This window comes from Onychostruthus taczanowskii, unplaced genomic scaffold, assembly GCF_017590055.1.
Source record: "Onychostruthus taczanowskii isolate IOZ18803 unplaced genomic scaffold, ASM1759005v1 scaffold19, whole genome shotgun sequence".
NCBI lineage: Eukaryota > Metazoa > Chordata > Aves > Passeriformes > Passeridae > Onychostruthus > Onychostruthus taczanowskii.
In genome coordinates, this window is record NW_024499128.1 from 9668704 (window position 1) to 9695921 (window position 27218).

Below are 27218 nucleotides of genomic sequence, written 5' to 3' on the forward strand. Positions count from 1 at the left end.
TACCTCTGGTGTTTAAGATTTAAAACTGAAGTTTCCCATAAGAAATCCAGAGAATATGCCAGTAGAGCTGAGAGGAAAGAATAAAAAATGTGAAATTTAATTAATAAAATCATCCAACAAAGACTGTCTCATCTTGTACTCTCATAGCTGTTGTAGTCTTACACCAAGGACTCTGCTTGGCAGGAGGACGACTGCAGGATTCCCATGTTTTCACAGCAGGGTCTTCTATTTCCATAAACCAGCAGAAGGCTTCTTTAGGGAGTCCTTAAAGGCTTTTTCAGTGGACCTGGAAAGGAATGCACATGTCCTAGCTCCTTCCAGAGCTTCACAAACAGCAACAATAACTCAGGTGAGAGGATACACTGTCAGTAAACTGTTGAACTCTCTAGTCTCCTGCTCTCCCTCAGCTGCTGCCAGACCAGTTTTTTAAAACAAAAACCCAGCAGCTTTTTCAGTTCCACCAGGTTTTGGTCAGGAACACTGCTCATTCCTGATGGGAAAACCTTGAACCTGCACTAGAAGAAAAGAAATTTCACACCTTACATGTTTCAGTTATCTTGTTACTGTCCACTCAGGAAATCAGGGATAAAAGGTCAGCCCAGGTGCAAAGAGAAAACAGGAGAGTGCAGCAGAGGCCAGAGGGGCAATGAAAATACAGCAGTAGCAGAAGAAACACATCAACATTCTGTTATAAACTTTATTTCAAAATTCAACAGTTCAAAGAAAATTCATTGCAATTGTTTTAGCTTTTCAAAGATCCCAAAATAAATTATATAAAATACTTGCACAGTTCTAAATATTAAAAAGATCATAAAAATTAATGGTGCTCTCATATGCCAAGATTAATCCTTTCCCATTTTGACTACATTAGAAGTTGCCTGTGCAGGGATTATTTTTAGAGCTATGCAGGAAACAATGCAGTTTTCAGGTCTTGATGCCTCAGTAAAGATTTACAGGCAAAGGCACTTAAGGGCAAAAAGAGATCAAGAGAGATAACATCCCATTAAAGTCAGATCTCTGCACTCACACACAATCTCTAACTAACACTGCTGCAAACTGCAGATGGTTTTAAGTCAGAAACATTATTCCTCATTGACAGAATGGAAAGTGTGCTTTTAGATTACACTGCATACAGGGGAGTTTAATTTTCATTCAAGACCTTGACACCCCCACAAGATTTCCAGGGCTTTCTATAGAGGTGTTTTTCAGAAACAGTGTGTTTGTACTGGGCCTATCTTGGCAGATTTGAGCCTCACTGATTTTTACTGTCCCCAGCTCCCTGTCGAAAAAAAATGCCATTTATTCAAAAATTAACTTTTTATTCCTTCTTTGTGCCACATTTCTTCCCAGATCTATGGGTACTGGCATTCAGATAGGTAACCACAGAACCAATCCTGGTGTCAATCACTACTCCCTCCAACACATTCCATCACAGTGTACAACAGAACAACTCCTAAGGCTAATACTGTGCAGGCTTCCCTTCCTCCTGTACCACACCAAGCTTCTGATGTGAAGTGAACACATAATTACCTTTCAAGGTAAGGTATGACTTTGAAGGCCATCTCAACGTTAGTATCAGATCTTTGATAGCTGGGAGGTAGCAGCCCCAAATTTAGAAAGTTTTAGATACATTTTGGTTCACCCCAGAAAACAGTTGTTCCTTTTCACCCTGGTTTCTGCCTGTGTCTGGGTCATCCAAGGTTCTATTTTCCATGAATCCCAGAATTTGTCTATGGAAAGTGCTGCTGCTGGCCACATGCTCAGCTCAAACACAAGCCCTTCTGCTCTGTATGAACTTCCTAATACTGTCATATTGCTCATTACAGCACAGTAAAGTAAAAGAATGTTTTCCTTATTGCATTTGCTGCCCCAGTATCTCCCTGTAGGATGACAGCCAGGCAGGTATTTGGTGTCAGCCTTGGTCCTGACACATTACACACTCTCCCTTTAATGTGTCAGGCCTCATCTCTGGTTACTCTCTGGAGAGATCCATGACAGAGTCACAGTTACAGACCTGAAATATTATACACAACAACTCAGTACAGCACTGCTTCTATTTAGCAAAATGACCCTTCTTCTTAATGTGACTTCCAGAAAAAGAAACATACCCCAGCTTCTACCAGAAGGATTCTATCCCTTTTCTTTTATGTATATTTTTTTATCCTTTCTGCAGATGACAGTCATGTGACCAAAGCACCAGCAGGAAAAATTTACCCAGTGGGAGTGCAAATGACATTCTTCAGACTGCTTTGGGTATGGAGAGCTCCCAAAACTGCCTTTGGAAATAGCACAGGCAGCATTTCCACCGATGGGATGAAATGAAATCAGCTGCATTGTGCTGCAGCCATCCAGTTTCCTCTTTGGCTCTAAGTACTGGCACAAACTATGATAAGCCTCAGATAGTCTTCATTGAAATCACAGAACTGAGACAGCCCTGACTTATTGGTATTCTGAGAAACAGTGGTGACTGCTTTTTAATTTAGAAAAGGTGATAAAAATCTTATATTTAAGAGTGTGCTTTCTGTTTACAGGAGACTTTATTACTCTTTGATGACAAAGAAACCGTTAGTGTTTCCAGAGAACCTTCACCACGTGCTTGTAAAAATTCATTTCCCCTTCCAATAAGTATCATGATTTATCTAGCTCACCTTAAAAAAACCCACACACATTTCAATGTCTTTGAAGGATGTTGGTGCAACAGTAGGAACTATCCAGTCAAAAAGTACAGTCTGCAGAGATCTGGAAAGACCCTCTCTGATGAAATCCTCACCAGCCCATCAGGCCTTTGCTCTTTCCATGGATAATTACACTGTGAGTGCTTTTTCTGGAAGCAGTCTTAATTTCTGTTATAATCCAACCTACTACTTCTGCTCCCAAACAAAACTGCCTTGATGAGATATGAGCAATATAGTCAGGTGAGCATTCCAGATAGTTCTATCTCCTATGTCAAATATTTTTACACATTGAGAATTGACCATGCAAAACACACATAATTTGTGACTTTTTAAGCAGAAAAAACACTCACAGGGGTATCCCTTCACAGCACATTTCTGGTATGACACACCTGTCCTGAGAAATCCCAAAAGCTGATTATGTCATCAGACATTTCAACACAAAGCAGTACTACACATGTCATCATACACACACAGGAAAAGGTCAATAAATAAGAAAACCCAGCTGATACAGTGGGCCTAGAATAGTCCTATGGCAAAGAAATGGCTTTCTAAAAATGTTTACAAGGTCTGAACAGACTGTAAATGTTCAATATAAAAATAAAAAGAAAGACATTAAAATATGATACAGTAAAAATTTTAAATAGTAAAGCACAGATAACAAATACCAGTTGTACCCCTTTGCATACACGGGCTAAAAACTGGAATTACGTCATGTATCACTTTCTGATTAAACAAATTATTTTAGTTGACCTGAAACAAAACTTTGTTTGGCATTAAATATTTTAAGGCTTTATTGCTTTCATTTAATTTTGGCAACTGAATTTATAATCCTCATTAAAAACATTAAAGTGTTTTGGTTGAGTTTTTAAATGCAAACTCTCTGTGTACCTGGAGGGTAAGGCTAACAGTCAGTCAGTGGCTTTTAGCCATAAATTCTACAGAGACAAAATAGCAAAGAATTACTCATTTGTGGCTGAAATCATGTGAACTGTCATTAAAAAGGGGCTGATATTCCCCCTTTTTCCATCTTTGATATGCTTGATCTTGGTACAAATCGTTTTGTTGGTGAACCAAATAATTCAAGACCACCAGAGCCTGTTAGCAAACCTTAGAAGTGGGTGTAGCTTTTCTTCACCTGCAGCAAGGGAGGGACAACAACGTCGTCGGAGTCGTCGGAGTGAGCCTCATCCAGGGCCACACAGGGAGCAGAGCAGGACCTGCCTGAAAGGATTCCAGCAAACAAGATCATCAACAAACAGCACTGACCAAAACAAAGCCTTGGGGCAAGTGTGCTGTTCTCTGAGCCAGGAAGTTTCCAAGCTTACCTGGAGTCATCCAGTTGTGGATGACTTTGATCTTTTTGTGCATGGAGCTATTTCTGTTCCTCTTTAATGAGCCACAGAGCACAGCAAGGGTTGAGCTGACACACTGACCATGCGTGAGCTCTCTTATTGCCTTCAAATCTTTGCAAGGGGTTACACACACCAAGTAAAGCCATTTGATACTGAAGCCATAGCAGGTCAAAACCAAATATTTATTAAATGGCCAAAGGAAAAATTGACCCAAGCTTAAACTACACAGAGAGGTCACAATGAGAACTTGACTCAGATACAGATAGAACAAAGGGAAATAGATGCAAAAAAAAAGGCAGAAACTCTTAGTCACTGTCTTTAACCCTTATATATGTAAAACACCCAAAATATTGTTCACATGCTGTTCTACTGTAATGACAATAAAAACAGTGACCACACCATTGGGTTTTCCCTTTTTTTAAACATTTTGTTTCTTTACTATTTTCCTGGATGTGTTTCTACGCATCTCAACCATTCCAATGTTTAAAGAAGTGTTCAGGTTATGAACAGATATTCCTGATGATTCCAGTAAACACTGGAGAATCAGAGGCATAAAATGAATATGTACAAAGTCCCTGACACAGGAAGAGCAGAACCAGCAGCTAATAACCCCTGTGCAAGAGAGGTAGGCACTAAGTGAGGACTGCTATTAATACCTTCCAGCACAATATCCTCCCCTCAGCTATTAATACCTTCTAGCACAATATTCTTCCCTCAGCTCCACTTATTTTTCAGTTTCAAACATAAATTCTCTGAAAAGACTCTCCCAGAGAAGAAAACAAATCAAGACAACCTGTGGCAGAAAGAGGAACTGGGCAAGAAGCCACAGTCTGAGGTTTTGACCTGAACTCGAGGGCACACAGAGAATATTATCCAGGCAGAACAGACCTGCCACAGGTAGTGTAGTGAAATAAGAGATTTCTGACACAGGAAAAAAAAATATCCTGGTATGGAAGAGCAGGCATACACAGAAAGTGGAACATGGAATAAAGAAAAGGGACCACAACTGGCCCAGGAATAGGAAAAGGGTGACAGAGCCTGTGAATGGCAAGGGGAATGCAGGGAGGCCATTACAATACACTGACCTCAGCCTGAAAAGCAAGGAAACACATGATTTTCTAGCTAAGTCAAAACCTTCTCTTCACCAGCCAACAAATAATGTCAGAGTTTTTCAGGGAGATTTATGAGATAGTAGCACTGGTGATATGGAGGAGCAAAGGGAACTGCCAAAACCAGGCATGATAACCAGAAGAAACAACTCTAAGAATAAACATATTATACATGAAATAGTTTAATATTATCCAAATCACCTTTGATTATATCCTGGTCCTGACATATGAGATTTTCTTGTCCTCATTTTCAGTTTGATGTCAACTTTATCTTGGTGCTTGTGAACGCTAAGCACTGATATGAGTTAAGGGTTGTATGTAAATTCATTATGATTCCAAAACAGCCTGAGATGAAGTTAACAGTTGCAGCCAGAGTGGCCAGTAATATGCAAAGAGAACACTGCCCTTAATCAAGATTGCTGTGCATGTACAGAACACATTCTTCCTTCCTGTCACTCCCCTGACAGAATAAAACAAAACACAACACCAAGTTTCACAGGCTGAATTGTTAATTTCTCTTTCATTTCATGGGAAACAGCAGAAATGGCTTTCTAAAACCTCCAGGTCCTGAAAACAAGCAAAGTAGCACTGAATAATACACTTAAAAAAATAAAAATTATTTTCCTGGAAAATACTGAGATATCTATCCTGATGCAAACAATGAATTGTAAGTCTGTAATGCTACACCAGGATTATATACATTAATTCCAGCAGATGTATAAGGTTTTTTAAAACACATTTTCATCTTCCCCATTGTTCTTCAAATAATGCCAAAGGGGTAGTGAATTGAAATGATTTATTGCAATACAGATATTAACTGAAAGCTTACGATCACTTTAAGACCTAGAGGTCATGAAATGCAAGTCTGGACTTGGGACAAATGAAGAAAGAACTTGTTCAACAGCTGCATGATTTACAGCTGTAAGTATTTGACTGCTTTACATCACTCAGCTGCTCAACAAGCTCCTTGTCTCCCATCCTTCCCAGGCTGCAGGATGACCACTGAAATCCCAATTTACCATCAAACCCCAATTTTGCCAGTGGATTTTTCTATCAGCCATGAGCTCAGAATGGCAGGGGTGGACTTTCAGTTAACTTTAGTTTAAGCTACATAAATCCACATGGCAAAAAACCAAACAGATCCTTGAGGGGTTGCATTTACACCAGGATGCTCTCCTTCCTTTAGGAGGCTTTTCCTAATTTGTTTTTTGGGAGATTTTGGTTAAACACTCCCATGTATCAGGACCTAATACTTCAGAGAGCTCAGTGGCAGGCAGCCTTTTGGGCAGCTGTGCAGTTACAGAAGCACATCCCCAATGTGCCTCTCCACAAACCACCTGGATACATTCTGTCCTCAACCCAGACTTTGAAAGCATCTCCCACATTGATAAAATCAGCAGCAAACAAAACCTGGTCTGCTCCAAATCACTCCTTTTTGATATTCACCAGGAAAGGACTGCAAGGAAGAAAGTTTCCAAGTATGGTTTCCTCTGTTTCTCTTCCAGTATAAACTATCCCAGAACTTCTTCACTCATCAACTTGTCATCATAATCTGCAATAAAACTTAGCTCAGGAGACTTCATAGCTAGACAATGACTGTGCCCTGCTGGTACTCATATGACTGGGTTTGCTTCATCTTACACTCCTCTGTGGGTCTTAGAAGAACTAAGCATTTAAGGGATTCTTTGAGCAGAATTTCACAGCTGATTTACCCTGGCTTTAGAGTGAGCATGCCAATAATGACTACTGCAGTAGAGCTCAGGCAAATCAAGGTGTTGCAGCACTATTTTTTTCCTGGATACTATCACCAGACATAATTAAAATCACTCAAAACTCAAACATCTTCAGAAGCAAGTACTACCTTCTCCTTCACAAAGCAGAATGTGCCTCTGAATATGGAACACAGTGAAGTTTCTTAAACACATTTTCTTCCACTGAAGTGTTACCTCTGTTTTCACAAGCCCTGTAAATCTGGCTTATTCCCCACCTCCTATCTTAGAGAAACAGCCTCACTGCTTACAGCATTCTCTGTCTCTGAGCAAGCCTGCAGGGACTGAGAGCTCTTCATTGACAAAAAAATCGACTCAGTGTTTCTCAGGTCACACTCAAAGTTGCTCCTTTTTTCCCCAACTGGTCCATAAAAGCCTAAAATGTCCCACTCTGGACAGAACCAGCCCTTTTCAATTTAACTCCTTTGAAGCTGCATGTCTAAGGCTGTCTTATCTGCAGCATTGCTTTGTCTTTCTTACTCAGTACTTCTAACATCCTCCTAAAAGCCTCTTTGGCTTTAACTCCATTTTCTCTCAATCAGCAATAAGGAATCCAAGAAGAAAACCAAATGGCACAAGAGCCATAAAAGAGACAGATTTTCTCAGTTTGTATTTCAGTAGTACTTGCGGGCAAGGTTATCCAGGACTTCATTTTTCCCTTACTGCAGCAACTGAAGCCTGCTGAAAAGACCATGACCAAATGCACATGGCTGCCTAGGATGGCTCTTTTTAGCAGATGTCTGTCTGTCTTCTGCAGAAACTAAGTCAGAGTGGTGAAATGCTCTCAGCTTGTCTACGGCTAAGGGCCCAAAATGTGATGGGAAGTACCATACTCCAGCTACAGGGCTGAAAAGGAAGCAGAAAAGCAATACAGGGGAACACCCTGTTCCCTCAATAATTACCACTTGCACCAGAGAGACCTTCCAGACCACAGCTGGGACAAGCAGACAAAGCTCTGTGAAGAAGCTGGTGCTGAGACTGTCAGAGCTTTTATTTTTTATGCAAGGAACTGCACGTGCCAGTAGAAGCAACATGTCACCAAATGAAGCCACCCACATGGAGTACAAGGCTGCACATGTGAACATGCAGATGTTCTCTATAAAACTGTGCAGGCACCCACTCAAAACACCCAGACTTTTGAACACAGGGGAGGGAGATTACCAGGAAGAGGAGATGTGGGGACTGAAGATCTCTGGAGTGCTGCTGAGTCTGGTCTCTTCTCTGTGATGGGAACTGCAGGATCTGCTTTCCCACTGGGGGCACTGGGCACAGAGGGCCTGCAAAGAGACACACTCAGAGCATAAGGCACAGAACAGTGTTTGCAGTCTCTTTTCACAGGCTGTGCTGAAAAGTTTTTTGTGTTGTTGCTCTATCACCTGCAGAAGTGAACCCAGACACTAAACAGAGGTGACAGTCATGTATCTCTCCTTGTAACCATGGCAGCTAACATTAAAAACTTTCAGAGTGGTAAACCCTGGAGAGAAAGGAAGTATTTTCAAGACAGAGTCACCATAAACCTAAGCAGTAATCAAATCCCTGCACTCTGCCTGAGCTAAGTGATTTGATGGCATTCTAGCTTCTCCCTCTTCCTCCTCCACATAACCCTTCACCTGCACATGTCAGGGCTTCAGATTCACACATTAAGCAAATATATCAGCAATCTGTGTGATAACAACAGCAACCTTTCTGCTCCACAGAGTAATTATTTCACTTCACTTTCACTAACTGTTGTGGAAGAGAGCATACAGCAGGACATGGGAACACTCCTGCTGCCACAAAACTCCTTTTAGTTGCACATCTTTTGAATCTTCTCAGAACTAGCTCTCCCTTGTCTTTTTTGTAACAATGGCCTTGTTCTCCTTCTCTGCCAAGGAGCCCACGTAAAAATCTATTTAAAAAATGCTCTTCTCCTGTAATAAAAATTATTTTGTTATTGGATGTTGCAGAAGTATCTACTCCTGGCTTACCTCTCCTGAAGCGGTCCTGTACGTGCTAAGTGAGCCCTGAAAATGGACTGGATGAATGTCACAATCTCATCTCTCTCCTTGCAATCAGAAGAAAAGCTCAAGGAGTCTGACATGGAAGGCAGGCAGGAGTTCTGCAAAGCAATCAGATTAAGGAAAACTGACCTTTTGCAGACTGAACAGAAGCTCGACAGAACCTTTCACAATCTTCTTGATTGTGAAACTGGCAGTAGAACAAACATCCCCATCTTTTGGTCTGCTGTTTTTAAGGTTCTGTAAGACTAAATCAGCAGGAAATGCAAATCTGATCATCATGTAAGCTTTGAAGCACCAGCATTCAATTAATGAAAGAGCAGACACCTGCAAGGAAAGTTCATTTATTTTCCAGGAAGGAAACCTTTTGAAGATTAAGGAGGTAAGACAACCTTCATAATGGATTTATTTTCTGCTTGTATCAAGACAAGTATTCAGTCCTCCTGCATTGGGCCAGTTTACCAGAATCAAAGAGCATGGAAAGTACAATCAGATGGACAACCTGGATGGAGAATTACAAATTAACTATAGCCTGCTAAAGGTCCAAAGAATATTTATATAACCTGGCAAATGATTTACAGAAACAGAATGTTTAGTTGGTATGGAAATGTTTTCATATTCAGAACTAAATAATCTGGAGCAAACTGGACATGAGAGAGGACACCAAGTCTTGGGTTGAGCATGCCTCACCAAGACTCCTTTACTTTTCAATCCAGTAAAAGATGTTTTCCAGATTCTTATTGCTGAACTTTGATGAAAAACGTTTATCTATTACTCCAGTGATTGAACAGTGAACTCTTGAGAGCAGGTGAAGTTTTGAACAGCATTCCAAATTAAAGAGTTAAAGGGTGTGCTAGCTGATGGGAGAACCAGGGGAAAAAAAAGAGTTACAGTGTTACAGGCCACAAGGCTGAGAAGTTATAGCTTTACTTCTAAGAAAACATGTGAAGTGCAGAAAGTAAGAAGGGAAGCCTGGGAATGAGCTCAGTATCTTTCTAGAATTACAGCGGTGCTGCCAACCAGCACATTAAAACAATCACTAGGTGACTCAACAAATTAAGGCTGGAAGTAAAGTCCTTTACAGTGCAAGACAAACACAGAGTGGTGCTGGGACACCCATCTGTCCCCACAATTACCTCGGTGTGAGGCTTTGCATCAGGCAGCCCAGCATCCAGCAGCACTTTCTGTCGAGATAAATGTCCTCTGAAGGCTGCCTGGAGCAGAACCACTGCCTGCCATGGAGAGAAGTGGCCATTAGCTCCTCTGAAAGATAACCCACAGACACTGCACCCCAGGGTCAGCTCTGGGGGTTAAATTCCATCTGGGAGGTGCTGAGGACTGATCCTATCAAAGGCACAGAAGTTCTAGCTGCCAGCACCAGCCTGAATTTCACCAACACAGCACCATGCTCCCATTGCCACCTCAGATTCTGGGTACCCAGAGGGCTCTGAGATGCTCTGCTGCAATCAGAAACCAAGCCAAGGCTGGCAGGCCTCGTGGTGATTGCACCAAGGCAAGGCCTTCCACTTCCCTCAGAGATTTTACTGGGTTAAAATCAACAAAAAGCATTTAGAACAGCATGTTTGTGTCACATGGTTAGAATTAGTTCTAATTTCTGAAAGTGGGATTTTTAATTTTCTGGAAGAAACAAAGGTAAGATGCTACATTGTGCTATTTGAAAAAAAACAGTTTAATTAAAACCCTTCTGCAAAACATTCATCAAGAAATTACTCTGTGTGACAAACTTTTCATTAGCTTCATAATTTTTCCTTAGCAAAAGCTTCAAATGCTATTTAAAATCTTTCTGAAGATACATCATAATGAAAATTAAATCAGGATTAGAATTATCTCATTTGAAAAACTTTCCTGTCTGTTGACATCAGGTTTTGTTTAGAATTTTCAGAAGCTTTCACCTTGCAGAAGGCACCAACTATGGAAAATTTGAGACAAAAAATTTGAGACCAGTGACAGAATACATGAAACAAAATCAGGATGTCAGAAAGAAGATTATAGCCAGCATGAAGAATAAATATTGTCTTGGCTGTTTGCCTTTTGATACAAATAAAATCTGTTGTACTGTTTGGTTGGGTGTCATAAACACACTCACCTCATGCAGAGCAGCTGCTTCTTCTTTCTGAAATGAAAAATGCCCACGTTAATGCCACAAATATATACAAATTTTAGCTAATAAAGATTTGCCAAATATTCTCAACAATTAAAAGACACAGAAAACATTGTCCAAACCCCTGCCAAACTCAAACCACATAATCTTTCAAGATGTGTGGATAGATGCTACAACAAGAGTAAGATTCAGAGGGGGGATAGCTGTTCCCTGATAGGAGAATCTCACCTTGCTTTTGTACATCTTCCAGTATCTCTGGATAACTCTGGCTGCTTGTTCTTTCCTGTGATTTTCTTTGCCTGTACCTGTGCAGACTGGAGGAGCCTGCAAAGGAGAATCTCTAAGTTAGCACAGTAAAGACAGAGCTGTGAGGGAACAGATTACAAATGACTCAGGAAAATCAGCACCAGAGCTCATCCTGCCTGAAGGGCAGAGGGAAGTTCAAGAGGAAACTCTTAGTTCTGAGCCCTGCTTGTGTTCAAACTCATCAGGGAGATGACTCTGAGAGTGAAACACATCCCTGCCCCCTCTCAGCCCTCAGCAGGGCATGGGAATGGAAAACTTTCCATTTGCACATACTCCAATTTTCCTGTGCATTGCTAAGGCACTGCTAACTCACTGCTGTGTTGCTCAGAAATGATTTGTATGTTAGCAACAGACTGAGAACAAAAATCAGGTTATGTGATTTTGCAGTTCTTCTCCAGGAAAGACAAGTATTAATTAACCAGGGAAGTTTCTCATGCCTCATCCTGGCAACTGTGGCCCCATAATCATCTCTTTAAAATTACTGAGAGCCGGCCATTGTACGACACCAAGCTTGTGTAAGTTGGCATAAATCTACTCTTCTATCTTAATGAAATTAATTAGAGGAAAAAGGAAGAAACCAAGAATAAAACAAGATTTGTTCCAATAATTTCTCCCGAGGTATGGTAGCATATTCCACCTCTCACCACTTGATCCTTTTGATCCCTAATTATCCCACCCTACTTGTCATACCTCACATGCCAAACAAAAGTTAACTGCAAGTTTAAAAGACTAATTTAATTTGTTGGTGTAAAATTTTAACTAGAGGAACAAGAGATTTTATAGACTCTGAAAAAACCTCTTGATTCTGTGAAAAGAATTTATTTATAACCTAAAAAAAATGAGCTCCAGGCTTAAGTTTAGCAAATGGATCATGTCATATTAAAAATGACAACCTACTATTAAAATGAGAAATTGGTAGGAACTTAGTGATAATTACAAATAATGGGAACGTTTCAATAAATGGATGGTTACTGGCCAAGAATATATATAGTCTGCAGAGGGAAAAAGGAGCTGTTTGTTGGCTGTTTTTAAAGACTTCAGTTATTTGGTATTCAAAACATCCTCTAGCATCCATGAGCCTGTAACACACAGAAAAGAATCTACAGAATGGCACAGTATATCAGAAACCAGAACTCTCTCAAGCCACTGGACATTTTTATTAGTATTTTTTAGTATGTATATTTCAGGGTCTATTTATTTTTAAGTGCAAATCAAAATCCCCAGTAATAATTTCCTACTAGTATTTAGTGAAATGAGATTAACATGGCCACAGTGCCTCTGAAAGCAGCTCTGTCAGTGCCCATCCATCTCTGCTGGCCAATTACCTCACTTGGAAGAGGGACAGAGGATTGCAGAGATATCAAGTTCAGACATATTTTACAAAACCCCAAAATGATTCAAGAGCTATACTTGAGACTGTCCAGGATTAACAGAATATATGCACAAACAGATTTATTTGGTAGAATACCTCAACTCTAGGAAAACTTCACTTGAAAGTGAAGCTCACTTATTTTATTGTATTGACATCTCCCTTAATTCTTGACTCAAATATTATGTTCCACCAGCAGCAGAATTTAAAATCCCCTCAATTTCCATGATGATTAGTGTTCTACATCCTGTAAATCTTCCCATGAAAAAGCACCTCACTTCCATCCTAACAGAAAAGCAAGTGAGTATTTTCTCACTGGATAGCACTTGTACCCTAAGTGACCAACTGGCCAGCAGAAAAAACACTGAAAAGGGATTTTTATCTTTTGCCAGTCTGCCAGGGAGCACATTTACCTGTGTCTCCATTTTTTATCAAACTGTCGACTCCTACAAAACCTCCCTCCCTCTACAAAATCAGACTGAAATTAGGCAATGGCTTCAGATGCTGTAAGAAGATAAAATTAACCACAAATTTTTTAATTTTTTAAGTATTGGGAAAAGCCCCAAACACTTAAAAGTTTAAGTCTTTTGCAATATTACACTTACAAGAAAAAAAGCAACAGCAATGCAGAGGATCACTAACAGAACAGCTTCAAAAATCTCTCCAAGTTGCAGTGTTAATTATTGAAATAACTTATTTCCAACAAACGTTGGGAGTTAACCATCATTATCTCTAGGACAAGATTTAATGGAGCTCTGAAAAAACACAACTAGCAGCTCGTTAGACTACCAGCTCCATTTGAAATCTATATCAGACACAAAGAGAAAAACACAAACAAAAATTTGGCTGTACCTTATTAAGCTTTTCCACTGTATCTTCTCCCATTTGTCTTTTCTCTTCCTCCAGTTTTAACTCCAGTTTCCCTACTTTCTGTGTCAGGTTCTGGATTTCCTCACTATGGTTGGAAAAGCAAAGATATTTATAGCTTATAGAAATTTTCTGTTTACCCTGCTTTGAAAACACTGAACCTATTTTGGAACACTTGGTTGCTTTGGGTTTGTTTTTTTAAGGCCAAGGAGGGGAACTGCTCAGGATGATACCTGTTCTCATAGTAACAGACATGGCATCAATTCTCAATCTGTGATAGCACAGCCTTATGTTAAAATTAAGAAGTCTGAAGGTTACTGTGCTAGCCTTGATACTATTAATAATGTATTTAGATGTGCTACAGTTTTGTGTTTGTCAGTCAAAGTCCTTTCTCACAAAACAATATTGAAATCACTTTTTTTGTGCCTCCCTTGCACAGGATTCTCACAGTTGTGCAGAATACAAGGAGTAACTGGAATGACACAGAGACAACGGTCTAGAAACAGAGGCTAAGGTAAAGAAAGAACATTTTCCTAGAGAAAAAAATGTCTGAGCCCAACATAAAAGCTTTTCCCATTTATCTTATGAATTTTTATTATAATTTAGATCTCATTTTTACTATACTACTTAGTCTTGCACTTTCTCTAAGAGCACTCTATAGAATTCTTCCCCTAGTAACTTACTCCATCCCTCCAAACACTTCTGCTTAAAAGAACCCCCAGCTTCTTGCAGTTCAGAAGAACTCCTACAGAATTTGAGCCACTTCAAAAGAGAATTAGACTTTGGGAGTTTTTTTTTTTGTTCCAAAAGGATCTATTAATACAAAATGCTTTACCTTAAAGTCTGCTCTTCTGTACTCTTTTCTTCCATCTTACTCTGCCACTTCTGCAGCTCCAGCTCCACTTCAGCCTTAGCCTGCAGTAACTGCTTGATATCTAATCTACAAAGGCACAAGGAAATCTCAGTGATACCTGACACATTCATACTTCCACCAAGTATTTTTTTTAAAACTTTTAAATCAATTGGGTTTTCCCAAATTTGTAAAGTAACTAAATGTTTAATTTTTCCCTTTAAACAAAACGAAGTGCAAGCACCCGTTGCTGAGGAGCAAAGGCCTCCTCACGTGCTCTCACTGTGCATTTTTGTTCAGAGGTGACACAGGAGGCAGTGTCACCAACACACCTCCCTGTGGACATGTCCCTGCTCACAGTGCTCAGATCAACCTGTCCCAAGGCCCTGACACAACAAACACTCCAGGCAATACAAACTGCAGATCAATCACTTGAGGGGAGGACAGAAGCCACAGAGGATCCCAGGGCAGAAGGCAGGTTTAAATGGAGAAAGTGGGAGATCAGGACAAAACATGTTGAAAAAAACAAACAAACAAATAAAAAAACCTCAACAAAAACAAACAAACCACAAATTTTTACAGCACAACACAAACAAGATGTGCTGCATAAACATATAACCCTTCAAAGGGTTTTCAGTGTGGTTGGCAGAAAAAATAAGCCTTGAAAAATGTGCTAAAAACAAGCAGAAATTCTCATTTTCCATCCTCTGGCTTTTCTTCTTCAATGTAATGTTATGAAGCAAGTAGGATTAGAAAGAAACTTTTGAAATAAAAACTGAAGGGATTCTCAAAATTAATATTCTAGTTGAAAATGTGAATTACTTATTACATCACTTCATAACAGGATCAGATACGATGAAACACTTCACACTTACAGAAGAACATCCCAGACAAGAGTCACACTTACTCTTTACTGAGCAGGAGGTTCTGAAGTGCCTGCCTATCATTCTTCAGTTTCTTCACCAGCTTCTGGAGGCGACAGCATTCCTCACTTAAATGTTGGGATGATGGATGGTCCAGGTCCACAGAAGGTGAAGATGACTCAGGAAGCACTTGAGATGCCTCACTATCACCTAAGGACACCCTGCTGCTCTCCATGGCACACACTTTCTAAGCAGGGTAAATTCACATGGAGAACACATGCACAAAAAAAGAAAATTAAATTTAACGTGAAATTACCTTATTTGGGCCATCAGAAAAGATCAAATGGAGGTTAATTCTAAAATGTGCATCTATATCTAACAAGTGTGATAGAAGAAAACAGGGAGGGAGGGCTCATGCTATAGGCAGCAGGTTATGTGTGTGAGGCAGAATGCACAAGGCTGAGACATTGAAGAACATGCCAAGAGCACAAGGCAGTGGTTCTGCATTTTCTGCTCCCAGACAGGCAAGAAAGCCACTTAACTATGACCACTTACTTTTTCTAGATCCACAATCTTCCTCACCAGCCTCTGTCTGCTCCACTCACTATAATCTAAATACAATAACAAAGCTTTACACATGTAACTACATCCATGGGGAAACATTGTTCTTGCCTTTTGAAACTTCTGGCCATATCAACATTTAAAGATCTGTGAATGCCAACTTCAAATATCTACCAATGAAAAAATGAGAATGGGCATAAAATATCTGACTTCTAAACCAATTAGCTCAGAAATAAATATAAGCCACTCACATTCACTAGCTTTCAGCTATTGAGAAAGTTTCCTCTATCAATTCCAGTTTAGAATTCTCAGGGACAATAACAGAGGAAACACAGATCTCATTGGAGAAATCGGAGACTCCTGAAAGAAGGTTCTCATTCCAACTTTGCCACTCCTGAATCTTCACTTTTGTAATAACTCCCTAACTTCCACCTTTGTAGGGTTCTGCTGTCACACATATTTCAGATGTACCCAAATCCCTTGCCTCACCTTCACTGACTTTCCAGCACATACTTTTTGTTTTACTGTGAGGAGGGGAAGTGCTCAGCACATGATCCAGATCCTCCTTCAGCCTGCGATTCTCAGCCTGCATTTCCCTGATGTTCCTGGAGAGCCTCAGCACAGCAGCATTCAGTGCCTTCAGTCGTTTCTGGGTGTCTCTGCCCTCTGCACTTGGAAAAGGGATCAAAACCAGAAAGTTAACTTAAAAGCAGAGAACAAAGAAGCAGCATTAAAAAGAGTGGAGCAGCTTCACTATTCAAGTCAGATGGCTGAGTTGACAGCCTCAGGTCCACCATAATAACATTTCTCAATGTTTTATTTTATTTGGGGAGTTACCTATTCTTTTCTGAAAAAGCATGCAAAGATCATCTTGCTCAACACTTCCACAATTGTTTTAATTTGCATCAAAAAATCTGAAACTTTGAAAATTCATTTATTACTTTTACTTCCTCCCCCACTCTGTTCCATTTATGCACAAATAAGGGCACTTGTATGAATGTGATTTATCTTATGTTCTGTTTGTTTTGTTAACCAGCCTTATAATGCTTTACCAGCACTCTGTGAACCTCTGATTTAAAAAATGCTTCAGCCAACTGTGAGACTCCTCCAAAAAACTGTCCAGCACAGAGAGCAAACCTGCAGGCTCTGAATGGGTTTTGTTCACTAACAAACATTGAGACTGGGGGAGAGAGAGAGGGATAGACAGAAATGAAATAGCTCTCAAACAAATCCAACACCCAAGTGTATTTCCAGATAACTGGAAACGATTTTCTACGGTAAAAGAAACTATCCTTGTGTCTATAAACCCCAGACAGATCTGAAAACAGATTTGAAGAATACAGCTAATATGGAAATGAAAAGCATCAGAAATTGGAAAGCCTGTTATGTGCTAAAATGACTTTAAATATACTACAGGGATTTTTAGTTTTTTTCTAACAAAGGGAGGAAGACATCTGAGCTTCAAGATGTGCAAAGTTGTAACGTTTGCTCACAAAACAGACTTTTAGTGAGATGAAATATATTTTCTTTATTGCTATGAGAAAATTCCCAAAAACTTACTTCTGGAAATAAAGGCCTGAAGTAATTTATGCACTTAGTTTTGCACAAATGCCACTGTCAGTGACAACCACAGAACAGTTTATGAGGGAATCTTACATCCCATCCACTGGAATAATTACAAGGTAAAAGGGGAGACAGCCTACAGTCAGCATATCAGAGTGAAAAGGGTGAATTTTCAGCTGATCTCATTTTTAGAAACTAAAAGGAAATTAAGAAAAAAACCAAACAAAATAAGGCCGTCCAGATGTCATGGATGACTATCCCCACAGCTGTCCCAGGCAGGAGAGAAAAAAAAGAGTAAAAACCAAAACACAACACACCATCAAAATGGGGTAGTGACATAAATGACAGAAATCATAACCAGACCACTCAGTGACATTATTTTAGGCTCATCTAAACCTAAACAGAGAAATCGATTTCAGTCCATTTTGAGAGCTTAAAAAATCAGTTTCTGGCTAAAACTGGATACTACAGCTTCACATATAAATAACCACACTTCAGTATTAACACTGAAAAAGAGAAGCCAAATGCCATTCACTTCAGCCAGAACTAATAGAGACATGCATCATGAAAGAAATACTCTCAAACAACTCTTTCAATATGCCAGAGTCCTGACCTTCAACATGATTTATTATTTCAGTGCTCAGCCTCTCCAGCAGAGACTGACAGTCACGTAATGGAGAGAGACTGCCCTGACCACCACTTTTTGAAGCTATGAATAAATGAGGACAAGGAAGAGACCTGGTGACTCATTTGCACCTGTAAATAAACTAGGTGTGATGGCTTCGAGCTTTGAGAGGCTGGTCACTGCAGGCCTGAGCCAAAAGATTTACTTTTTTAAAAAAGTGACAAAACAAATTGCAGTTTTCAATCCACAAGTGACAGTGAATTAGGGAACAAAAGCAGTATAAATAATGACCCTAAGGAGTTCTCACGTGTTTCTATCAATCTAAATAATTACACTCAGTGTTAAGACAGTTGTCTGTACTTAACACTAGGAGGTCAAGTATATTTTGAAGTGGTGTGGTAACAAATTTTACTGTCCTACAAGACACTCTTGCCCTTTTTTCAGCTCAAATAACACTCACTTGCAGTGATGCTTTTAATTTGCTCTCTTAGTGGAGTTTTGTCTTCTGCCTTTGTGCTTTGACTTTTTTGGCCTCTATAAACTGTTCACCCTCAGCACCATGCCCACACTTGCATGCCAGTGACAAGCACTAGTACAAGCTTCTCTGACACACTTTACTAGTCTGTGTCTCTGTAGCAAAGGAAAATAATGTTTACTCCAAGAACATTTTCTTTGCAGCACACACTCTAGAGCAAGATGCAGAACTGACTCAAGTGTGAAATGCCAAACATCCAGGGAGTTTGTTTCAATTACAAGTAATGCCAGAATAGGTGTGATTATGAGGGAAGATGTAAAAGAGATAAATTTTCAGTGCCATCCTCTGCTTTCTAAATAGCTCTGGTATTTTTCCAGATCCACAGAATGATCTATCTACAAGCAAAAAAATGTGACTAAGACATATTTCAAGACTGCGAAGCCAACCAAAGCAGTACCAAAAAAGCAAATCCAGCTATCTAAATGACAAAAACTGTTCCCATGTAGTAGCTTTCCATCAGCTAAAGTAAGACTCCAGTGATATGCCAAACACATGCATGCAAACATTTTTATCAGGAGAATTAAACATACTTTTTCCTCATAGTCTCAGACTTGGCCAGGAGGAGTTGAAGGCGATGAACCTGTGAAACAGAGATTCCATTAAGGAGCATTAGCAATGTCAGCTTCCACAGCAACACATCTGCTCATTAGGTGAAAATCAGAACAAGACTCTCTGGGCAGTGGCAGAGCTAATGCTGCCATCACTGAAAATCAGGCTACTGTTAAATTTGCTTCCATCTCAACATTACACTTATGGATGTACAGTGGGTTCTTGACTTGCCCTTATTCATTAACACACTCAACCTATTGAAAAAAACATTTTTCCAGTACATACAGCTGGAGTTGTGAGAGTAACTATGAAAACCTGCCACCACAGGTGCTGTTAAGGTACAAGAAACTTATCTTAAATATTCCATTTTCACTTTGACTCAACAACTGCCCAGCTTCCTGTCCTGCCTGCACCCTGAAGGACCTGCCAGATGTACCTCCTCATAGTAGGTTTCCATGGCTAACCTCACTTCTTCCAAACTACTGGTCTTCATGTCTGCCTGGGATTCACTGTAAATAGAATAATACAAAAAAAAAATAAAATCCAGTCAGATCAGCAAAGACACTGCAAGCTGATTGTTCGTAATTTTTTTGGTTTATAATTGCCAATATGTTCTGGGAGTTTATTAAAATGTCTTAAGGAATAGAACACAAATGAAAAATAACATGGGTTGCCAGTTCTCTCTATTAGCTCATCCAATACAAGCCTCTACCCCCTGCCCCCTCAAAGTCATACTTAATAGTGTTGTCTTTCTCCTTGCACTGCTCTTCAAGCTTGACAGTCTTCTGCTTTAATCCAGTAACCACCTACAGAAAGAACAAAGAGCTCATGAGTCCTTGAATGATCTGTCTCTTCAGAGAAGGTCTATTCCTGTCTGCCCTGTCTTTATAAATTGTACCTAATCAGATATACTTATTTCTACATATTTCAGTCCTTAGTAAATCATACACATCTGCTACCCTGTGAAAAAGAGAACACTGATGAAATCAGATGGCTGATTTCATAATGAGCTTAAGCATATGGATGTACAACCATAAAATAAAACAACATTGCCCATTACCTAGCCAACATCAAAGCAGAAAACAATAGGGAGAATACTGCCTAAACAGACTCAAGACAATGACAAAGAAAGCCCTTCAAAATAATGTTAATTCTAGATCTTTGTTACTGACTCCTTACCTGCTAACAGAGATACAGGTTATGTGATTCCCTAACTGATTATTGTTTCTGACCTAACTTTATTTTTTAGTAGTATTTCATCTCAGCAAGAGGAAAAAGGACAAAGGAAAGCAGGAAATGATGAAGACACTCTTACCCATCCATTATCAGTCTTCTTTTCTGACAAAGCTCGTGCCAGCTCAGAGCCCTGCAACAGAAGAAGCAAGTGACCAACTCTGCTGCTTTATTCTACTGCTGGCTCTTTCCACAGAATGTTCCAACCTGCTCAACTCCACAGTCACATCACAGTCCAAGAGCTGAAATTCTGAACTCTCTATGCCCACAGCTTTCTATTAGCACATTTCTCCCAAGATGTGGGTCTGCACACAGTGACAGCCACAAGAAATTCAGTAAGATTCAAGTCTGACCACGACCACAAATGCTTCTTGTCAGGGCCTGACAAGGCTGCTCTTCTGCCTCCTGGTCAGGTCTCAGGACTGTGTGCACCCATCACCCTGGAAGCTCCTAATTAGACAGCATTTTTACTTTACCTTCAGAAATTAAAGGTATTTGTGCTAAATGAACTTATTTGTAGTGCATGGCATCATCTTCCTTTGAACTGAGTTGGACTGCTGATCTGCTGGACCAGAAATCCCTTTACACCACCTCTCATATTCCAGCTCATCACTCCTAGGAGTCACCACACTACAAAATTCCTACTCTTTTGCCCCCACAAGAAATACCCACCCTGGAAGGATCCAGCAGTTGTTCAATCTGTTTATCCTTTCTACTGTTCTCCTCTTCCAGGCGACGGAGCTTTGTCTTCATTCGGTCTCCCTCATTCTTCTGAGCTTGTATCGTCTAAAAGAGGGGAGAAGAATCTTAAGCACATTTCAGAAATAGGAAAATGCAGAGTTTACATTTTTTTTGACATTTTGATGTCAAAACCAATCCAATTACGATGGTAAAGATAACAAGGAAGAAGAGGAGAAAACAGCCAAAACACAAAACCACCACAATGGAGCAGGGCAGACACCAGGACAGGACAGCTTAGGGAGGAGAAGGAGGGAAGATAAAAGGAGAAGGTCTAACAGAAAGGCAACCTTACACAAAAAATCAACCCCAGCCAAGGTATTTGTCTACAGGTAACCCCAGAGTTCAACAAGCCCAGTCCTCACTCTTCATACAGTGCACCAACCTCTGCAGAAAACACCAACCCTATTATCACAGTGAATTTGTCTAAGACAGACACAAGTTTTAGTTTAGCCCTACATTACAAATGCAAAAAAAATGTGGATATCTCAAGTTGTAGAAATCAAAGTATTCTGGATCATTAAGGCCAGGACATGTACAGGATGGAGCAATGCCATGACTTTTTCTGTAATATCAGAGAAACTGTACCTTTTTCAGTTCTATAATTTCATCATACATATCTTCTTTCTCTTTGTAGTCAGGAGTTCCAGGAACGTAGCCTACAGAAAGGGGTATGTAAAATAAGCAGATCCAAAAGAGGTATTTTTAACCAACCAGAAACCTTGCAGATAAAGAGAAATATCTAGAACAGCACCAAAGTGGAAACTATTTTTTTCCCTTTCCTCAAAGAAGAAAAATCAACAAGGAAATTAATTTTAGAAATGGAGGTGAAATGGAAGTGTTACTGTATGAAAAAAATCTGCCAGATTTTGCAGCCAATTTTTTCCTAATTACTTCTCTTTTGTGGTGCTATATTAAAATAGCCATCTCAAGAAAGATACAAACATCACAGAAGACTAGAGTCTCCTCATCCAAATAAATCCATTATTTACAAAAGGTTTCTAAAAGATGCCTAGAATACATTTTTCTATTTATGCTTAACATGTACAAATATATATTGTGAAGTTGCAAGAAACTGTGAATCACCAGTAAATGTACAGGTGTCATTTAAAATGGGAGTGGAATTTAAAAGTTTACAGTTCTCGTTTAAGAAAAGCAGAATAAAACTTTTAAAGTTTGCTCTTCTCATAAAACTCATTTGATTTTAATGTCACAACCACATGATAAAACACTTTCTAGAGAAGAAGTAAAAGGAGTCAATTACACAGAATTTCAGGCAAGCAGATGGTTTCTATCAATGGTTCCTAAACTATGTTTTGAAGTCACAATAAATTGTCTACAGCTGTCCCATTGAACCATATTATATTTGCAACGTTTTCAGCTGCAAATGCATGGCAATTTGCAAAAGTTTTGAAAGCTAACAGTGACTCATTGCTCAAAAAAAATTGGAAATCCCTGCCTTAACCAATTTAGGAATCTCAAAAAGTATCTCATGGATCATATTTTCACACATGTATTTTAGTAAACTAAAATGGCTCTTGCTTTTCTTAAGCAATGTGTGTTTTTAGAGGGGAAAAAAATAAATTCACTTTTATCTACCACACCATTATAGAGCTTACCATTACTGGAAGAACGAGCATGTTTTGGCTTTTTCATTCCTAGAGCTTCCTTCAAATATTCTGGAGTGCTACTGGAAACGTTAGCTCGCACATGCCCCGTGTCAGCATCTGATTTCAGAGCATGGCTCATTCCTGCCAAGAGAAATGGAACAAAAACGCAAAAATCAGGGATAATTGTGAATTAAATTTGTGGAATTATTCTGAACAAATGCAACATGGAAAGCTCCAGATGCTGTTAATTATTCCCTCTATAAATGCCAATGCTCAAGATCAGATAATTCCAACCACCCAAATAAATAACAGTGAAATTAATTCCTATGTAACCTTTAATCAAATACAAATCTATTTTTTAATAGTTTATATGTTAAGCTGTCCACAACAACGAATTTTATCCATAAATGCAAACAACATTTCTATACTAATACCTTGTTTCAGAAATCCCAGCCACATCTGCCTTGGGTTTTCAACAGTTGCATTCTCAAAACAAGCACTGCCCGTTCCCTGCACAGATCTCCAAGCTGCAGCTTTTCTAGGATACAGTTGTGTGCTTGAGCTGTAGGGAGACTCTACAGGAAAAGAAAATATCTCAGTGCTGCCTTCAAAAGCTCAAGGTTACTAAAATTGTTGTTGTCTTGTTCTTCAAAGTTTCCAGAGTCAATCCTATTACTTGTAAAAATAAAATTTAACAGCACATTCCATACTGGCTTATACGGAGCAATGGGACAGGCACATAAAAAACCCTACAAAGCCCAAAAAACTCCACTACAAATAAAAAAATACAATTTCAAAAAATGAAGAGGCTTAGAAAAAGGCAGAGTGACAGTAGTATGATTCAACAAATGTGGAAATACTTATGTGTACAGTTTGGATAGGCATCTTTAAGATACCTGCACATCAAAATGTTGTTATTAACAACACTTTAGGGTAAAGCCTTCTTTGAAACATTCACTACAAGCCAATAAAGCAAGGTAAATGGAAAAGTATAGCAAAAAAAACATAAACCCCAGAAAAAAAAAGGACAAATCCAATATTAAAACTGCAGATCTAATAATAATAACAACATTGTACTGTGAAAAAAAACCAAAACAACCCTTCACAACAAATGAAACAGAGAACCATTAAATCTACACACAGAGATTCATGACTGGATGGTGGAGAGCTCCAGTAATTCCAGAGTCTCTCTACACAACATGTATCAGCATTTCTCCAAAAAGACAAGGAGAAACACAAATTCAGAATGGCTGCCATCAGAAGGCATAACATGAGAAAAAAGTAGATTATGCTGGAGAATCAAGATTTACAACCAACCCATACATGTCAATATTTTTGTCTATACAAGCTGGACTTCACAGGTTACAGAACAGATCTCATAGGTGTGCTCTGCACACAGCAGTGAACAATTCTGAAGAGAATAACAAGATCTTATCTCAAATAAAGCTCCCAGTTCCTGTATGCTACAAATGTATCAGGTTTTGCAACTGCAGAATAAAGTTTTGGAACACTTACTTGGTGATTTTGGAGGCTTGTGAAAAATCTTCTTCTTTAACTTCTGAAAGAGAAATGGATTTTTTTTTTTTCTGTATTGAAAATACTCAGCTCTTAAGATATCATCATATAATCTCAAAATTGCCTTCAATCTCCCATTTTCTATGAAGATCTTTTGTTCTAATAAGACAAAATCTTTTCTATAGAAAAATAGTAGCATTAAGCTTATGCAGATTTGGGCACAGCAATGGTGACCAGAATTAAGGTGGTGCCAACTGAAGTCTGATTATACAGTTCTTGCTCAGAACATGAGACCTTTCCCAGCAATATTAAATATGAGTAGCAGAAAATTCAAGATGATCCCAGGGTAGAGGCTGATCTGTAGAACCCTTTAGCTGAAGGAGTTATTAAATTCCATTAAAACTCTCTAAAAGGATTACTTAAGGTCACAACTTGATAGAACAGCAAATAAAGCCAAACATCATTTGCAGTCCCAGTGCTGAGAATGTGGGAGGCAGAATTACACCTGAAATCAGAGGTTTGTGACTCAAGCCCATTGCAGTGCCACTCTTCACTCTCCTCTCTGAGGGGTGCTTGGTGAGCAGGAGGCAGCACACGGATGAGCAGGAACTCCAGAGGGGTTTTGGGGCATTAATCCAAACTCACCATGGCTGTGTCTGACTGGCAGGTTATCACAGACAGGTTGTCATCTCCCTGGAAACACAGACAGGACATTGGCTACTGAACAACTGCTTGTAATGCACATCCAGAAAACCTCCACAGTTCAACAAAGATGGAGAGCAATAAATTCAAACAGTAAACACTGTGACCAAAGCCTCTGTTCCTCTTCCATTGCATTGCTAAAATGTCAATTGTTTAAGATAAAAATAAGCCATTTTTAAAAAACACTAAAGCCACTGAAGGATGGTGGGGCTCTTGCTGCAAAAGCCAACATCATTTGCTCTAATACAAATAGTTTTGGGATATTGTAAAAGTTACTTCAGAAATGAGCCATCATAGAATGCTTTGGGTTGGAATGGGCCTTAAAGATCACCCAGTTTCAACCCTGTGCCACAAGCAGGGACACTTTGCACTTGAGTCACAGAGACTTGGCACTGCAGTGCACAGCACTGCACCAGCTGAACCTTCAGCTGGCTCTGCATAAATTTCTCCACCATTTAAGCTGCAACTCACTCAGCTCTTCCCTTCCTCCTTCACCTGTGCTACCCCTGACATGCTATGGGATTGTTCAGTTCCTGTACTGAAATGGAGAAGTGCTCAGGGCAAGGGAAGACACCTCAAATGCAAGGAAGATGACAAGTTTCCCTCCCTCTCAAATGCAATCATATCCACAGCTGAAGGAAAATTTCCACTTAGCTTCCAAATTATCTGGATGCTGCCTGCACAGAAAGGCCTTTTCCACTTGCTGCTGGCTCTGTGGCACTCAGCACCAGCCTTTGGACAGATGCTGATCTGTGCCTGTAAGAGGCAGAGGAGGGGATGAAGTATTTTTGGAAACCCTGGCTGGCAGAAGAGGAGCAAGGAGAGCAGGTTAAAGAGCCTGCCATGCTGGCTGAGAGCAGGCAGGGATGTGTCCTCACACACCAGGCCATGCAGTTTTTCATTTCCTGAGGCAATGCTCCTCACAGCACACTGATTAATTTTGTTATTTTAAGGCGTCTCATTCTGAAATATCTCTCCCTAACTGCAGCTATCATGTTTGGAATCGATGTGAGAAGTGCCCAGCTTTGATAAATGGTAACAACAAAACCTTGGCCAGGATACAAACATGATCACTTTCAGAGCCCCTTTGCTCCTGCAAAACTGCCCCAACCAGAGCCACCTGCAGCAGGCAACAACAGAACCTGGGGGCTCCCAGAGGGGCTCAAAACCTCCAGCTGGCTGCTGAGGGGGTGGGAGACAAACACCAACACAGAAACAAAATTATCTAGATTGGAAAAGCCCTCCAAGGTCATCGAGTCCAGCCTATGACCCAACACCACTTTGCCAGACCATGGCACTGAGTGCCGCGTCCAGCTCCAGGGACGGCAAATCCACCACCTCCCTGGGCACTCCATACCAACACCTAATCGAGGAAATTCTTCCTAACGTCCAACCTAAACCTTCCTTAGCACAGCCTGAGACTTTGTCAGCTCTGTGCCGTGCTGCGGGGCACTCGGGGAGACACAGGCAGAGCCCTGAACCCCGCGGGCTGGAGAAGGCAGAAACCATCGCACTCCCCCTTCCGAGCCACCGTCCCGGTGAGGCCGGGGGTGCTCCAAGGCTCTGCCCCGGCCTCGCCTGAGCGTTTCCTGAGCCGAGCCCGGGCCGAAGCAGGCCTAGACCCGGGGCCTTCTCCTCCTCCCCGCCGCTCACTCCTTACCAGCTCCCCCTCCGCGGCCGCTTCGCCGGCCCCCCGGGCCATGGTGGGAGAGAGGTGGGAAGGCTTCAGGGGGCGGCGGGGCCGCGGGGCCCCCCTCGGGCCGTGGCTGCCGGCTCGGGGCTGGGGGCAGCCATCGCCCCCCGGCGGCACTTCCGGGTCGCGGTAACCATGGCAACCCTCAGCGGCCCGGGGTGGTGACGCATGCGCAGAGCGGGGGCACGCCTGCAGGCAGTGTCGGGGGAGGACTCGGCCTGGCCGCGGAGCGCGGGTGACACCAAGCGGCCCCGCAGGGAGCGAAACCCCGGCGGGCGGCTGAGCGGCCTCTGCGAGGGCTCCGCTCCACTTGCGGGCCGGGAGCTTCTGCCCGAGAGCGCCGGGATAGCTCCGGGCAAGGCGCAACTCCATCCCGCGCAGCGCTGCTACCGTCCCGCAGCCACCGCCTGCCCCTGGAGCGCGCCCGGGTCACGCCCCCTGACCGGCCACTGGCCACGCCCCCGCTCCACTGGGCACGCCCCCTTTGCGACACTCGCGGTGCGGCCGGGCCGGGCCGGGCCGGTGCCGGTGGTCCCGGCCATGTGCGACCCCCAGTCCCGCTTCGTGGCCCGGGCCCGCCGCCGCTTCGCCATGACCCGCGAGTGCGCCGTGCTG

At 41.0% G+C, this 27218-nt stretch overlaps 1 protein-coding gene across 4 annotated transcripts; it reads right to left on the reverse strand.

The window, feature by feature from the left end:
* On the reverse strand, window positions 1–27103 carry IQCE (IQ motif containing E). Of its 4 annotated transcripts, none has more exons than XM_041401640.1 (23): window positions 26571–27103; window positions 24854–24901; window positions 24209–24251; window positions 23128–23268; window positions 22703–22834; window positions 21672–21742; window positions 21018–21131; window positions 20428–20478; window positions 19848–19918; window positions 19549–19621; window positions 19094–19143; window positions 16330–16511; window positions 15835–15890; window positions 15324–15526; window positions 14402–14506; window positions 13552–13654; window positions 11253–11348; window positions 11010–11036; window positions 10039–10134; window positions 8873–9003; window positions 8067–8182; window positions 3811–3896; window positions 1–286 (listed from the first exon to the last, which is right to left on the reverse strand). In XM_041401640.1, exons 1-23 carry the CDS (start codon window positions 26973–26975, stop codon window positions 278–280), a joined length of 2409 nt encoding a protein of 802 aa, XP_041257574.1. In that variant the 5' UTR covers window positions 26976–27103; the 3' UTR covers window positions 1–277. The 4 variants fall into 4 exon arrangements, with proteins under 4 accessions (XP_041257574.1, XP_041257573.1, XP_041257575.1 ...); XM_041401639.1 differs by having other exon boundaries at window positions 3783–3896; XM_041401641.1 differs by lacking the exon at window positions 1–286 and having other exon boundaries at window positions 688–3896; window positions 16354–16511.
* Window positions 27104–27218: the final 115 nt, after the last annotated feature.